This window comes from Polypterus senegalus, chromosome 2, assembly GCF_016835505.1.
Source record: "Polypterus senegalus isolate Bchr_013 chromosome 2, ASM1683550v1, whole genome shotgun sequence".
NCBI classification, from domain to species: Eukaryota; Metazoa; Chordata; class Cladistia; order Polypteriformes; family Polypteridae; genus Polypterus; species Polypterus senegalus.
In genome coordinates this window covers 274,909,772-274,927,711 of record NC_053155.1, presented here as the reverse complement: position 1 = coordinate 274,927,711, position 17,940 = coordinate 274,909,772, and the positions used below count along the sequence as shown (strand labels likewise).

The window sequence follows — 17,940 nt, the reverse complement described above, 5'->3', positions numbered from 1 at the left end:
ACACTTATTACTGACAAGTGTGAACTGAATTTACTTTGCCTTGACCTTCAGTGTGTCTTGCACTCCACAAAGTGGTTTTATTCTCTATACAACACTGAAGGGACATCCTTGTGATGGATTACAATATGTCCAGGCATCTTGTTTGGTTAGCTTATTGAGGATTGTTGCGAAACGAAGATATTGTTCTTTTGTTAAATTGTATTGAGATTTTACTTTAATAATATAATCTGTGTTTTAATTCCATGCAACTGTTGGTGTTATGGAAATAAACATTTTAAAAAGACATGCAATTCAAACATATATTCCGTTTTCTCTGTATTTTTAGATTTCATCTTGTGAATATAATTCATGTAAAACATGCAATAGCTGGATAATTCTGCTGTCATTAGCCCTTTATTTTCATTTAATGATGTGTCCACAAATAATGTTCATAAGTATTAGGCACACGCCCAAACCAATTAGCCTTTCTCCTCTTATACCACTATAGCAAGTAAGCGTCTGCAGAATAGGTTTGAACTTAACATTCTCAAACCTAAAAATTACATTTAATAATGCAATACTTTATATATGTTGTCTGGCTTTTCAATATTAATGAGGGCCTATCAAATACTACACACTGTACACAAGATAACTGAAAAGGGAACGAGGATTTCAACGTAGAATGAATTACTATGGATTACTATGGTTTCAAAACAACTTTAAAAAATATGTAATACTTTTTGAAAGTTGAATATTCAAGACATTAGCCAAGATAAAAGCAAACTTATTTCATAACAAGTAATGTGTACAGTAACAACGTTTAAGATTAAAGGGAAAGGCACTATATAAATAAAATATTAAATTATTTCACATGCTATGACAGGGATGTGGTGATCTTACAACTTTAGTTCCATGAAGTAACACCTTTCCTCTGAGCACGGTTTTAAAATATTCAGTAGATTTAAAGAGGTGAGTTGGCTGAAGCATGTTGAAAGAAATAAAAACACACAAAGTAAAAGGAGGTCTAAGCTAAAATCAAACAAAAATGAAGTTGTATGTGAAAATGTGCTCAAGATAAGCAATTGGCTTTCAATGCAACTTCAAAATATAATGCCATCAAGTGCTGTCACCTAGGGGAAAATGTGAATATTACAGAAGATTAGAAATCTGTTTAGTGAATGTGAGTGCAAAATTAATAATTTTGTTACTGTGTTTATACATACTTTAAAATTAAGATTTTCACAAATATAATCAATGTTCCTTCAGCTACCAAAACAGTTGGATTTGGTCAAAGGTAAACTTGAAAATTGTAGAAAATGTACCTACAGTTATTCACATTCTCAACAACAGGTGCAAACCTAAATCAGTTCTCACTGTAAAGCTACATTAAACCTCCTTTTTTGTCACACAGGTCAAACTTAACTAAGCATTTCAACTTTATTTGTAGTAAGTCAATAAATTAATAATTGGTCACATTATATTGTGTCCTGTAAAAGATATGAATTTTAAATCCAGAATATATTTCAGTATTTTAAAACATTAAATAATTAGGTCCTGAAAATAAATTGTAATATAATACTAATAAAAATAATTCCAACAAAGAGTGATAATGACCTGAAAAGAATTCAATATACCCTTCCTGCAAAATTAAAATACAGAACAATTTTCCTTCTTCCACAGATCCAATCACCTATTTTTTCTTTTTTCATTTCCATTTCCATTACAGGGCGATAATATGTAACATAGTCAGTACTGACTGTAGCATCCTAGGTACATACCAGCCCTAAATGAAATGCCAATCCATCCGAGTATACGAATTGGTCAGTTTACACCCATTAATCCACCAACATAATGTATCTTTGGGAAATGGGAAAGAGCAAATTTTGATATAGAGAGATAATGCTCCAACTCCAAAAACAGCAGTTAACCAAACTGTGAATGAAACCCAGGCCCCTGGAGCTGTGGCATGGCAGTACTAACTACTGTGTCATTGTGCTACCCTTTAAAATTAAAAAACAACACTGAGTATTGGTTTGCTAATTACTAAAGATGGGGGCTGAAGGATGCAGGACATAAGACAGAACACCTGCAAACTGAAAAAAATAAAAACAAAAACCACATGTACCAAAATATACAGTAGTTAAAACAGGAGTTTCAAATTATGCTGTGTAACAATATAGACTCTTAATGCACTTAAATAGAAGCTGTTTGTAACACCACACAAACATTAAAGTGAAAACAATTTAATATCTGCCCAAAAAGTTTTTACCTTTTTCACTCCGACATACATAGATATAGTCATTTAGAAAGATTTTTAAGTCATATCATTAGAGGAACAAAATCTACATCCACAAAATTAATGTATTACACAAGAGGTCTGGTTAAATATGCCAATCTCTGCCTAGTCTTTAAAAAGATCATGTCATGAAAACCAAAAGACTGACAGAAAATCTAAGAATGAATTAGAAAACTAAAATTTTTTTTTTAAAATTTTATTAACCTTGCTATTGAACAAGGGTCAATGAAAAGATGGAGAAAGCTGTTTTTCTTTGTTACTGTTGCAACAAAGACTTTGCACTTTGGCCAGTTTTGTATATTATCCATTTACTAATCTGTGCTGATCGTTTTGGAATTGGATGTTGGTGTATTGTTCTAAGTCAGTCCAAAAGAACTAACATAAAAAAAAAGATTCTATTCTTTCTGTTGACTGTTACCAATAGCATTTATATACTGTATCAAACTGCTTGCCTTTGCTAAAGAAGAACCAGTAAAATATTTATTTTATAAGTATTTTAAGGAGACGGGAAACACTGTTCATGCTATAGAAGCAAGCATTTTATTTGCCACATAGCTTTGCAGGTATCTGTTACCTGATCACCATTAAAGACATAACTTAATTGAGTACACTGCATTATTAAAAGGCAGAAAACATTGTATGGGAAGTTGTATTGGGTTATCATTCCTTAGCAAGTCTTACTCTGCTGTATACTCTACTGAGCAGTGTCATAATCTAGTAAATGCTCCACTGTTTAGCCCACTATAATTTTCAAAAAATAAACAAAGAAAATAGTAAATATGATCAAATGTATTTTTGTCTTAATAATAGATAAAAAAACAAAGGCATTACTGGAGGAAAAATTGTAACCAATCATCACACTTGAATAGAAAACATTAAAAAAAAATATTACCAGAAGTGATAATTCATACAAAAAACAATCAGAGTTCTGTGATGATTTTATTTTGTTAATTTGTAAGAGGACATTTTATTTACTAAATAAGACAGTGGTTAAGTGTTTCACTTAAGATTTTACAGATTATCCTCCTGTGTATTAAAAATGCATTTAAAAATTCACTGTACTATAAACACAATAAAAAAAAAATGAAAAAGAGGCACAAATACACAGTTGACACTAATTAATGCTACTAGTATTACTGCAGCAGTGGGATATATGTGGTTTGTGTTTGATGCCATGTTCTTATAATAACATTATACTAACCCCAGCCCTCAAGCCATCTCACCTTCCCTAGAGCAGATTTTGACTTTTTGACACTATTAGTTAAGATCTAGCTAGATGTAACTCCTTGTTTTGACATTTCTCTGTAATTGAAGAAGGGGATTCCAAAATATTTACATGTCAGTCATTTACAAAAGTTCAAACAGTCAGACTCTGCAGGGGCCTAGACTTACAGATCTGAAGGCCACATGAACAGCTGAGGATCAAATAAGGAATACTTTATATAAAAAAAAACAAAAAAAAAACACACTGAGGTTCTTTCTTTCTGTGGCAGTCAAGAGGCAGTTTATTCAGTAGGCGGGTCACACTTTCTTGGTGCCAGGGGGACCAATTACACGCTCTAACTGGTATAATGAGTCTAGACAGACTTATAGAAAACATTGCTTCTCAAAAGAAAAAACGCTTAATTAAAAGGTCCTGCACCTATATATCAGTCTAGAGAAGAACTCACATTTTTTGGTATTATGAAAAGAAATCGTATTTTCCTATCAATTAAATAAAAGTTTTTAAAATTACATAATTGAAAGATTTTCTATATAGTATACAAGACAATTCGCTATATTACATTTTTCTTGCAATCAAATATTCTATGGAGTAAAAAAGGTAAACAAAAAACTAAAATAACTTTAAATTTCTAAAAAATTACAATTAACATGATTTTTTTTTAAGACAGAAAACATGAAATTGCAGGTTGTGATTCATTAATCTTGGATTATTTATATAATGCCATAATGCCCTCTAGTGACAGTTAAAAAAATTGTACGTGTACCGTACGGTATATATGTATATTTTTCTGTTATATACCACACATATACACAAATTCATGCACGTTTTTAGAAACAAATTGAACACTTACATGATACGCTTTAAAAGCAGAATTTACTTATTTCAAAGAAAGCAGGAAAAAAAAAAATATATGATACTGTATATGTAGCTGCCAATTGTCATTAAAGAATATAACTATATTTTAAAATATAATATCTGCAGGAATCTAACACCTTGCTAGAAGCATTATCATTTAACTAAAATACTCCAGCAATGCTGAATTTTCATGTACCTTAAAAGCCCAGTTGAGTCTGTTGGTCAGTTTTGCTGTAGAACCCATAGTAAATGCTGGGTGGCATCAGTGAGCTGAAATGCCACATGAGTGTGCCTTAACAAAAGGATGTTATGGCACCTGGTGATCTGCCTCAATACACCTTATGTAAACAACAGCCGTTACAGAAATGAAAACAGCATAAATAGAGATTACATTGTTCACAGTGATTCACTGGCATGAAACACAGAGGTGTGCTTGCTTTTCTGTTTTAGTTATTTCAAAAGTTTGATGCCTACAATATCAATAAGCCTCTTCTTTTCCTTTAGCAGTAGGAGACCATAGGTACAAATGACAGTGTCTTGTTAGTGTTTCATCACTGTTCTGCAGAAGCTGATCAAGTGTAATTTTTTCATTCTTTTCTATCTGGCAAAACATAGTTGAAGTATTAAATCTCAAGAAGTGAGACGTCTAAAGAACTGATTTGCTAGATTTCTGGGATTAGTGTAGGATCCCAGCTCTTGTTTTACCTAATGATCAAGATGAAGCACTTGCTGATTCAGAGTGTGGAATTATGATAGGTATCACTTAAGTAGCTATGTTTATATGTAAGTACCTGTCCGTTGAAGACAAACTTACCTGGGGTTAATCAGAAAAAGTAAAAGATAATTTTTAAGGAAAAGTCAGCACTCAACTAATGGACACACATCTGAATTTACTGGTGATTTTTCATTTACCTGCAAAAATGCAGATTTCTAGCAGTATTTATTTCACCCATGCACATGCGTTTTTGTTCAACAAAAATCACATCTAATGGCTCGATAGAACATTACATTCACTAAATATAGACAGAGTATAGCACTGCTCCTTAAACAAAAACAACATATACTCAAACACTCCAAACCTAATTCAGTTTTAAAAGGAACTGAATCTGATCTCAGCATCACAGAGTGCAAGTACGGTAACAGCATCAGACGGTGTGCAAGTCCATCACAAGGCCAACCTTACACAATCCCCTAAACCCATAACACACCAATTGGGAATCACCAACCAACTTATCTGGTGTATGGCAAGAGAAAGGTGTTACAACATTTGGACACAATTCATTAAGCATTTACATTGAAAAGATTACCTCTATTAACACTAGAATTACCAGAGCCTACGAAAAAACTCGTAGATCCGTCCCACCTTAAATCGCTTTGCACCTCTCCATCAGCGTCTTTTGTCCTTTAAATGTGTTGATAAGCAGCAAGCAGCCTACTATCACATTCCCCACCAGCGCACAGTTTTCTCAGCTCAAGTCAGTTGCTTGGAGTTGTATAGAGTGAGAAGTCAAGCAAAATCACACCTTTCATAAATACTATATCGTTATTTGGAACATATATATTTCATGTGTGTTCCGTGTCTACAACAATCTATGTACAGTAAACACATCATTAAAACAGAAACGTTATTCATGTTTTAGTAATAATTGACAAAATGTAGACATGAAGTGTATAATGTGTGAAGGCTGATTTCCAAATATCAAACAAAAAAAACTTTAACAAAAAGTACAAATATCACAGAACAAGTGCACTTCTATTCAAGAATATAACTGCAGAAAAAGAACACGCGTTAAGGTGCGACATTAACACGCATTTGCTACGACTGCTTCAGTGGTGCAATGGTATTAATTGTTGACTGGGTGAGTCCAACAGTGCTAAAAATTCCTGTCCAGTCAACACAATAGAGACCTTAAAATTGTCCTCTTTTAACATCTTGGGGGGAAACTTGCGAGCCGCATACCTGGGCCAGACCCATAGCCATTGTTTGGGCAGGTGGAATGTGACTCTCCCGAGTCAGATGTGTATGCTAATTTTAGAATAGCATACTCTTGTTAAGGTGTTTTTAAAATCATTTCATATATTGCTTTTTAATTAATTGTAGTTAATTATTTTTTCTTTAGCATTACTACTGTAAGCCTTACCCATTTTCCCTTTTACTTAGCGTCAATCAGGGAACTTAGTCTGCCTAGGAATGGAAGCATCACCAGAAATGATGGGACAACTGAAGTATGGACTTAAAACAATAATGTGTATATATGTACATGTTATGTATTGCATAATATATAAATTTATCTTACGACATTTCTTTAAATTGTTTGTAAATTCTTTACATTTTTTTTTTATAACTTTCATATTTTTTTTATAAACAACAAGTCAATGTGAGCAAACCTTCAAACATGTATAACAATAAAATACTCAGATATTTCTAATAAGGTAAATTTATAACTATTAGAGAAATAAGCATTCATCATAAAGGAATGTCAATGACAAAACAATTGACTGCAATCTTTTAAAATTATTACAAAAGCATAAGCAAAAGTTAGAGTATAGTAGATTAGGATGATTGGGATGAATTCTATAAGAAAAAAATTAAACAATATGTATTTTCCTTGAAAGTAAAATTGTGTATGAGCTCTTGAAATTCCAGTGTGAATAAACTGCATGCATCAATAAAGAACTTACCCAGCCAGGTAGCAATAAGCACAGAATCAATCCCTTCAATTGGCTCACAGATTCGAGACACCACAGGATGTATTTGTTGGGAAAGGTAGTACTGATTATCAATACGTAGATTCTCCTGCTTCGTTAGCTGGTCTAAGGCATATGCTCTCTGACTAGCACTTAGGTTTGTCCCATCCTAAAAATACAAAATAATCACGTAACTGTAGTTACATACTGTAATATTAATCACATCTCTTAATCTAGACCATCTGACTGTAAAATTTAACACTAGAATCCTTGAAAGTTACATAAATGAGATTGACTCTGCCTCTGCCTCTCTCGCGCATGCGCGCGCGCGCACACACACACACACATATATACAAACATGCATGAAAATGTCAGTATTTGAAGGCACTATGCCATTTGAACATTTTTTTGGGTTTTTTTTCCCCCGATCTTGCCTGTACTCTGCATTACGGTGCATGATATTGAAAATTGTTTTGCCTTGGTAGAGTAATATATTGCTCTACTTTCCTCTTTTTCCTCATCTCCCAGACTTACCACTGTTTATAAGGTATTATTAGTATATAACTTCTCCCCACCTTCCCTTCTACATCTATAACCTCAGGCAATTAGGTGTAGTAAAAGACAAGCAGGAGTTAAGTTACAATTTAAACAATATATTATTGGTAATATTCATAAATAACAATATGCAAAGTACATTTGAATATTGGCAACCATACAACCTGATAAATGTTGATGTGTAGTTTCAGGCGGTACACAGACTTGTTAGTTACTTAAAATGTCTCTAGTTAAGGCATCATTTGTGGTCAGCATTCTTCATAACAGGCCACATGCCTGTCTCAATATGGCTGCCGAGCTGTGCTCTTCATTGTGTTGTCCTTTTCAGTTCATGCATCAGTTTGGTAAGAGAGAGGGAGTGAACAAATTTATAGATTCTCTGTCCAACTCCTAGAGCCAATAGGATATCATGGTACTTAAAGGCTTCTGATACAAACCAGTTCCAAACAGCCATACTTCAGACCAATTTGGGGGGGTATAGAATATCTTCACATCTGCCACCCAGCAAAACCATTTGTTGAGCTAAAGTTTGACAATTAGGCAGCCTGACTTTCCTATGGGGTTGACTGAGAGACTTCAGAGAAACATTAGCTAAACCTGTTTAAGCCACTTCCCCCCCCAACTCTGTTGTAAAATTCAAAGAGACCCATTCCTAAAAGGCAGGGGTAAACATGAATGCTTCTCACTAATGTTACACTAATAGATAGATAGATAGATAGATAGATAGATAGATAGATAGATAGATAGATAGATAGATAGATAGATAGATAGATAGATAGATAGATAGATAGATAGATAGATAGATAGATAATTACAATACTTTGCCTAAACTGCAAATAAAGACATACAAAATATTTATCAACTTGTATGCAAAATTTCACATCACAATAAAAATGAAGACAGACTTCTTACTGTATAGGCAAGATCGAAAAACACATGTTCAAATGCAATAGCGTTTTCAAACAGTGACATTTTCACGTATAAATGTGTGCGCGAATGTGCGAAAGAGTCATATTAGGCGACTTAGGATTTACAGTATAAGCTCTTAAAAATTAAAGACTAACTTCAGATTTACCTTTTGTTTTTAACAAGCTTAGAGAATTGTAAGCCTATAACTGAAATCTTGTCTTAAAAAAATCCAACATTTAACAGAAATTTCAGAATGGACTTTGCCCTAACTGCAGCTCACAGAAATCCTTAAATTTGTTATAAATGACAAACGCAAACAATAAATGGTTCCATCATTGTGATTTTAGATTTAAGAACAGCTTTTAAAAACTACTGACAATAGCATTCTACTGCCCATGTTTCAGAATTGAGTTAGAGCTTCAGGCACTATTGTTAGTTGGTTTATTTCATCAAATAGTTTTCATATCTTGCAGAAAAATGATGGCAGTGCTCCCTCATTCCTGTCTGCTGTTAAATGTGGAGCTCCTAAGGGAAGAACACTTTATTTTCTTGATATGTTGCTATAGGAGACACAATCTTGACATGTTATAAGAGATATAATTTAAAAAAACAACATAACATTAACTTTTTATATGCTGATGACAATCAACTGTAACAGTTATGTCTATTTTACTGATTCAAATAGATGAAACTGAATGGAAGTGAACTTTTTTCATCCTTCAATTTAAAGGTAATTGCACAAATAGGAAAGCAGTACTGATGACTCTATATTCAAATGGCTTGAACTTTAGTTTAGAACTAGAATTTAGGCTTACCTTTAATAGTCACTTAACCTTTAATCATGCATAAAACTGCTTAGAAATGTGTCAATTTAGTATCTTCATTTTTTGTAAACAAATCTCTATTAAAAATAGGAATTATTAACAAGTAATACTATGATAACGGTGCAGATCCTCCATAACCACAAATCACCCAAAAGGATTTTGATCAGTAGTAAAACAGAACATTAGATGATAAATAAGATGGGCACTGTAGATAAAAAGCACATAATGCAGGTAGCAATCAAGTATAAACCAAACATATAAGTAAACATTATTCTTTACCTGACAGATCACATATGATATGGTATCACCAGCTTTCACCTTTCGTCCACCTTGAGAGTTTACCCACAAAGCTACATGTACATGGGGCAAGCTTTTTTTGTCAGGATAATCTTGAGGATCTTTTGTCAAGGCCTAAGCAGAAAAACAGATGCATAAGAAAACTAAATTACATATCAATATTTAGACAAATTAAATTTATAAGTGACATAAACTTGTGAAATTATAGCAATAGCATCTTTTCCAAAAATGTACATATCATCCTTTTTATATATGATATGTAACAAACAACTGACTTAAGATCTATTTTATGTGGTGCATTTCATAGAGAAAATGGATGCTTGAAAAAGGAAAAATTAGCAAATATAAAGCAGTTTTAAAGGTGATGAAGATATCGTCAAGACATGCCCAACAGGTTTGTAAAGGACAAACAGGTCATTTGGGGATACATGCCTGGGTGACTCTTGTAGATTGCAAATGTGACAAACTGAAACTTAAACTTAGAGGTAAAGACCCCCAAATCAAAAATGCTACAAAACTCAATGACAAATGGTGCATTGATGTAAATGGCAGAAGTTTTAATTGAGACATAAAGAATAAGGAATGATAGAGAAATCTGTATAGCAATAAGAGAATTGATATAGACAAACAGGCATTGCTGCATTAGTAGTCAAATGCAAATCACATTAAAAAAAACTTTCCATTGCATTTTAGTCAATTATGCCTAAAACCATTTACAGCTTCTGTACATATTGCAATAATACAGTACTGTATTGTCTTCTCTTACTATCAGGTATTCCCACCTATTTTCAGTTTTTACTTATGTACACTCCTCTGTTTGTTTCCTTCCAATTTATCATATAAAAATGGTCATGTTCATTATTTTGCTACTTTGATTTGCACTATTGTTTGTTTTGTGAAGCAATTTGTGATATTGTCTATGAAAGGCATCATTGAAAATAAACAAATTGATAGATTTAACTTGCTTACAAAACAGCTAGAGTACCAAATATAAATTTAATGATGACAAGAAGAAACTGTCAAGTAAAAACACAATTAGGATGAAGGTGATGCTGTTGGCTGCAAGAAAAGAAAGCTGTTGAAAATTTTATAAGTGGAGAGAGTACTTGGAGTGGAATGCAGAACTGACCTGTGCAAGTTATTAAAAAAAAGAAACAAAGCAAAGAGCTAGAACAAATTGGGGATCATATTAAGTCAGATGAATGCATTTTATTTTAATGGAAGGAAAAAGGCAGAGGAATTTACCTTAACTTTATCATGAAGGAAATTAAGTAAAAACTACATGAGAGAGAAATAGGTTTAATTAACAAATTAAAAGATTTTTGATGTATCATAAGAAAGGGGGCACAGTGGTAGCGCTGCTGCCTCGCAGTTAGGAGACCCGGGTTCACTTCCCGGGTCCTCCCTGCGTGAAGTTTGCATGTTCTCCCCGTGTCTGCGTGGGTTTCCTCCGGGCGCTCCGGTTTCCTCCCACAATCCAAAGACATGCAGGTTAGGTGGATTGGCGATTCTACGTTGGCCCTAGTGTGTGCTTGGTGTGTGGGTGTGTTTGTGTGTGTCCTGCAGTGGGTTGGCACCCTGCCCAGGATTGGTTCCTGCCTTGTGCCCTGTGTTGGCTGGGATTGGCTCCAGCAGACCCCCGTGACCCTATTTGGATTCAGCGGGTTAGACAATGGATGGATGGATAAGAAAGGGTGAATAGGCATTAAGAAAATCAGAATTGTAAGAATGATTATTGTGAGTGCAGAAACTGATTGTGAAAGGTTTGTTTAAAAATTAGAGATTTCACTGGTTATCTGTTCTGTGAATTAGAACTGAAGCCGAGTGAGGGTAAAACTACAGTGATAGAGGAGAGCAAAGAATTGTATAGTGTGGATGAGTAGGGAGCATAACAGGTGTGGCATTTACAGTAAACATTTCTTAAGTAACACTCATCAGTGTACAGTCTGGTAAAAGTGGGTTCTAAAACTTCTAAAGGAGTTTCTCTACATTAAAAACATATTTTTAAAAAAGTGTAAGAAATTGTTTGCTTTACTGGAGTAAAACAGACTGAAGAAGCTGAAAAATAATTTTGGTGAAGTCTGAGATTAAAAAGATGGACATGCAAAATCACCAGGGGAGAGATGAGAAAAAAGGGTTTAGTGGTGGAAATCATGTTCAAGCTTCTGATTTATGATTTCATTCCAATGTATATTTTATTAGATTGATATAAATTGCACATTTCTATAAAAAGAAATCACTTTTCGAAATGTCACATGGCAACATATTTGATATTATATTTATTTAGGCAAAGTATCATGAACCAACCATGTGTTAAGATGTACAGACAAAACATTTACCTTGTGAATTTCAAACTGGTTAAGAGGGATGCTACCATTCACAACTTTTTCTCCAATTTCTATAAGCCTCCGCTGAATGTTTTCCACAATGATATCCCGGGGCTGATCAGAAAGAATCTGACTGATAACGTAGCTACAGAACAGATGTCAACAGAAAAGGTAAGTCAGTCTATATGCATTGATTACAAAGTTATCTACTACCTGAAATATTAGGAAACAATTCAAAAAGATCAAATATATTCTAAAGCTATTACTAGTATAAAAATTAATTATGTTGAAATTATTAAGTATGGCTGTATCCTACTACGTAATTTTAAGCAAAAAAAAGTCTATAAATTAGCTGCAATTTTGCAAAGAAACATTAAATGACATGTTGCATTGAAAAAACATTACAAAACTGTGACCAGTTTAAGATATAATATCCTGTGTAACAGCATATGATTTTACCTAAAAAAGCAAATAAAGAAAACAGGCAAACACTTGGAGGCAAACAGCTACATGCTGCATACACTGCTTGTGCTTTGTGTCTGACAAATTTTGTCATAGCTTAATCATTTAAAAAACAATCACAATTTTTATGTTCACAAAAATCAACAGAAAACCAGCATGGTGTCCATCATAAACTGTAATTCCCTTTTCTGCTTAATAAAGCAGAAGTCATTTCATAATGCAAAATGCAGGAAACAGCTACAAAACAAACATTAATTACAAGACACATGTTAAATAAAGAAGAGAAAAAATAACACTACTATGCATCTCACTTGTCAAAAATTAAGCCACAAAACTACCATGATCTTAATGGCACTAAGAATTAATATTCATTAGCCTTAGTTGCCGATTTCTGCAACTACTCTTCCAGTGTTACAGCAAATGTTTTCCATTTTGTGCTTTCCCTTATTGATTAACTGGCTTCTTAATTATTTTGACAAACTTTTGGAAGTAGCCCAAGGAGTGACCAACAAAAGCTATTTAGATATTATAAATATTTATATAGCTATTTATACCAATCATCAAACTTTGTCATCACATTCGACTTTAAACTCAATTGCACAACTTTTTGTCAGTACTGAATAAATCATTTAAACATACAAAGTAGAGGTTGAAAAAATTATGTGATATTCTAGGCTAATGAAGTCTCCAAAAGTGGAGTCAAGGGTTTCATACTATCTTGCTCCACCTGGACAGCAGAGCTAAGTTGTGTACTGGAATGGACAAGTCACAGTCCATATGTTAGCAAGAAATATCAATGAAAAGAAACTGTTGTGTAAAGTTATTGCTGATAAGAAATGTTCTGGTAGTAGAAAAAATGGAAGGAATGTTTCTAACCTTGATTACAAATGCCTAAAGATGTGTTTATTGTTGACAAGAAGAAGTGCAGTTTTTTGTACGTTATTAGTCTAGGTGTATGGTATATCATTCTGACTGATCAGACCACAATTTTACAGATAAACTAATATAGAAAACACAGGTTTAACAATCATTTTCAGAATTTACATAGGTTAGACATTACCTCCTAAATCTTTTTCCTCTACCTCCTCTGTACTGGGCATCTTATGGAGTGAGACACATTCTTTTCACGCCATCTGAAACCAACTCCAACCACATCTTCTTTACCATGTCTGTTGGGCCAAATAGCCTCGCCTCCACATCCTTCATGGAGAACCTATTCCCTTAATCACTTAATCAAGTCTGTTTCTCCTTAACACAAAACCTATAGCCTCCACAAGATGTTTTTCTTATAAACCCGCATTTGTCTTCCTCTCAATCTGTGACATGTGAAACTTTCATCTGATCATTCTCATCTGTTTTTTCTAGTTTGCTTTGTGTCCCACTTTCATCGGCCATGTCTCACTCTCATAGAACATAGTACTCCTCATCAAAAAGCTTTCACAAATTATAGTCATTCATGCCAAAAAGATTCCTGTAGATGTCAGAATTCAAGATAGCCTTCAGAATTTCCTTCATGCAGTTCTCACCCTGGCTATGACTGCTGTGCCTGCATCTCTATCAGCATTCGAGATGTCACCCAAGCAACAGAACTTACCTACCTTTTGAAAATTAGCATCAAAATAGCCCATAATCCTGAAAATACTCTGCATACAAAAGCGAGAAAGCTGCATCAGAGATACAGAACGCAGTTTACATTACACCATGCAGTGCATGCCTACCTGTATGAGTGGAACAAACCTATAAAACACAACTGTATCAGAAGGAAGAACCCGCAATCTTTGGTATACACACATACAAGTTCAACCGGACACATATTTAACTGGGACATGATGCAAGTAAAATTCAGGGCTAATACTAAAAGTGCCAAAGAGATGGCTGAATCATGGCATTTAAAGAAAGCCATTAATGGACATTTGGACATACACCCTGCATAAGCAGGCTTAAAAAGGACACCTAAATAATAATAAAGACTTTATGAACAACTCTCTCTGAAGCCAACCTTATTGATCCACTCCCTCCACCATTCTGGCACACACACCATCTCATTTGCTATATTGCCTTTGATTCCTGTATGTCTAATAGTTTTCCTCTGATGATGATACCAGGTAGGTTGTTGAAAGATTAGAAACAAAAAACTATGTTTAAGATATGTGATTGATTTTCTCCCTTGTTGGATTACTAGCTACAAATATGCAAAGCGTAGCACAGACATTTGCTTCCACAAGATACCTAAATTAACACACACTTCTTCAGCATTCAGCACCACTCCCAAATACTTTTACAAAGGCCACTCTTGCCATCTGCAGATTACCCACAAATGCACCTCTTCAACTTTTCCTGCTACTTTACTTATGACCATCATTTTCTGCACTTACCTAGAGGTCTTTCACTTGCAAACCAACTTTCCATGTTACTATCTTCTCCATCAATTGAGCTTCACTTTTTGAAATCAAAACATAAACATTGGTGTACAAGAGCTCCCAGGACAACCCTTCACAAACTTCTCTGGGCACTAGAGTAGCCACGATCATGAATTCTGATAATCCCCTTTATCTCATAAGAATTTCGACAGTGAATTGCTAGTAGCTCAATGCCAATTGCAAAAAGCAGTGGTGACAAGGGGCATCCTTGTCTGGTACCACATACTAGTTTAAAGTATTCTGAATTAAAGGAGTTAATACAAACTGAAGCTTCTGGATTGGTATACAGTAGATTGATCCATGCACAAATGTTCGGGCCAAACCCAAATTTCTCCAATGTAGTGAAAAGGCAGTTCCATACGACTATAATAAATGCTTTATCTGTATCCAACGATGATATCATCTCCGGGGTGTTTGACTTTGTGGGTGAATATATTACATTAACACTAGAATCACCAGAGACTACGAAAAAAACTTGTAGATCTGTCCCACCTTAAATCGCTTCGTACCTCTCCATCAGTGTCTTTTGTCCTGTAAATGTGTCGATAAGCAGCAAGTAGCCAGCAGCCGACTATCATATCCCCCAACCACCGCAGAGTTTTCTCAGCTCAAGTCTGTTTACCTGCGTGTCAGTGGCTTAGATTTGTATAGAGTGAGAAGTCAAGCAAAATGACACCTTTTATAAATTGTACTATATCGTTATTTGGAACACATGCATTTCATGTATGTTCCGTGTCTACAACGATCTATGTAAACACATCATTAAAACAGAAACATTTTTCATGTTTTAGTAATAATTGACAAAATGTAGACATGAAGTGTATAATGTGTGAAGCCTGATTTCCAAATATCAAACAAACACTTTCACAAAAGGTACAAATATAACAGAACAAATTCAAGAATATAACTGCAGAAAAAGAGCCCACGTAAGGGTGCGACATGGACACACATTTGCTATAACTGCTTCGGTGGCGCAACGGTATCAATTGTTGACGTAATGAAATTTGTGAATTTCCCCTTGGGATTAATAAAGTCTCTATCTATTTATCTATTTGGTTATTATTATTATTTATGAGGTGCAGACCTATAAATATCTGGGAGTGCAGCTGGATGACAAATTGGACTGGACTGCCAATACTGATGCTCTATGTAAGAAAGGTCAGAGCCGACTATACTTTCTGAGAAGGTTGGCATCCTTCAACATCTGCAGTAAGATGCTGCAGATGTTCTACCAGATGGTTGTGGCGAGTGCCCTCTTGTAAGCGGTGGTGTGCTGGGGTGGCAGCATAAAGATGAAAAACGCCTCACGCCTGGACAAACTTGTTAAGAAGGCAGGCTGTATTGTAGGAGTAAAGTTAGACAGTTTAACAGCTGTGGTAGAGCGACGGGCATTAAGCAAACTCCTGTCAATCATGAATAATCCACTGCATCCACTGAACAGTGTCATCTCCAGGCAGAGGAGTAGTTTCAGTGACAGACTTTTGTCACTGTCTTGCTCCACTGACAGACTAAGGAGATCGTTCCTCCCCCACACTATGCGACTCTTCAATTCCACCCGGGGGAGTAAATGCTAACATTAATTTTATTTTTTCATTTTTCAATTTTTATTACTATTTAATTTAATAGTGTTTCTTTGTATCAGTATACTGCTGCTGGATTATGTGAATTTCCCCTTGGGATTAATAAAGTATCTATCTATCTAATCGAAACTTTGAAAGTTCAACCCTGGATGAGTCCATTTTGAGAAGTGAGCTGCTCTTATTCTTACTATTTTAGAATAAAAACATACATTTGATTCCAGTCTAACAGCTGCTGTAAATTTATGATACTTGTAAAGGTTAGCTTTTTTTAAATTTTTTTTTTTTTATTCAGTTTTATTCTCTTAGTTGCATTCACGTTCCTACTTGCCGGCCCCCCCCCCAAACTCCCCGCCACGCATTTGACAATGCTGTTTTCACATAATGACGTGCTAGGGAGTTTTAGCTAAAGAATACACATCTGCTGCCAGTCATCGCTGTACTTTGTATATGTACATGGGAAGCTCTGCAGTCTTCTTGTGACTTTACGCTGTAGCAAGTAAGTAAATAAATAAAGGTAAATAAGTAAATAACATTCGATCTGGCTCTTATATAAAAAGTACATCGACGGTGGCTTCAACCTTCAGCTATAGACTCTTCAGTACGCCAGCTACTCTCCACGCTAGTGTTTAGATCTATAATTTATATAATTTATATAGTTATAATTCAAGGTAACGGAATGGCAATGGTAACTTCTGGAATCAACGAGCTATCATGACCTACATAACCTGCACATTTGCTCCCACTTTCGCTCTCAAGTGAATACAATGTAGCGGACCGGGATCCCAGGTAATTTGTGCTTTCGCCTGTCTATTCCAGGTCAGTCTCTGTAAGGCTGTACCTTGAGTTTGGATTTGATGCCTGTCTAGGCTTGGGCGTAGCTTTGGATTTCTTTTCTATTTCTTTCTGAGCTCCTTTCTTACTGCTAATATTTCTATACGCTTGCATATACTGTAACAAAACCTCCTCAAGTTGGGTAAATACAGGATACCTCAGGATGATAAAAAATTAGAGGAAAATGAATACCACTGCTAACAAAGTTCCGCTTCAGACGTCCATCTCCCAAATGGACGAGACCAACTCATGATCATGAATTTTAGATGGTGATTAATTGTTCATATAAATAATAGCGATTAAAAATGTAATTGTCTTTTCAGTTCATTTTGTACCACTATTATAGAGTAGGCCTAAACATAGATTTAATAAGCCTGAAGCAGAAGCAGTACAAGAAGCAAATGGAGCAAAAGGAGCCATTAACAGGCATTGAACATTGGGACATAAAAACAAAAATTGGATTTTTGTTTGCCTTTTAAGGCTTTGTAAACATCTATTATACAGTGCATATATGACATAAACAACAACTAATAAGCAAGGTAACAATCAAAATCTCTACTTCTCTACCAAAGGATCCTTTCTTCATTTTTAAAGTAAAGCAAGTAATATAACACAATACTTATTTTTTTGAAGAAAAAACACTTGTGTTAACTTTATAAAAAAAAAAAGGTACTAGGGAAGATTACTCCAGC

General features: G+C 34.6%; 1 protein-coding gene across 1 annotated transcript in view; it reads right to left on the bottom strand.

The window, feature by feature from the left end:
* The window catches only part of pola1 (polymerase (DNA directed), alpha 1), a 430,119-nt gene that overhangs the window by 220,862 nt on the left and 191,317 nt on the right, over positions 1–17,940 (bottom strand). The window contains exons 30-32 of the mRNA XM_039745606.1: positions 11,968–12,100; positions 9,611–9,742; positions 7,038–7,212 (exon numbers count right to left, since the gene is read on the bottom strand). Coding sequence (XP_039601540.1) covers positions 7,038–7,212; positions 9,611–9,742; positions 11,968–12,100 — 440 coding nt within the window. The remainder of the gene's footprint in view (positions 1–7,037; positions 7,213–9,610; positions 9,743–11,967; positions 12,101–17,940) is intronic.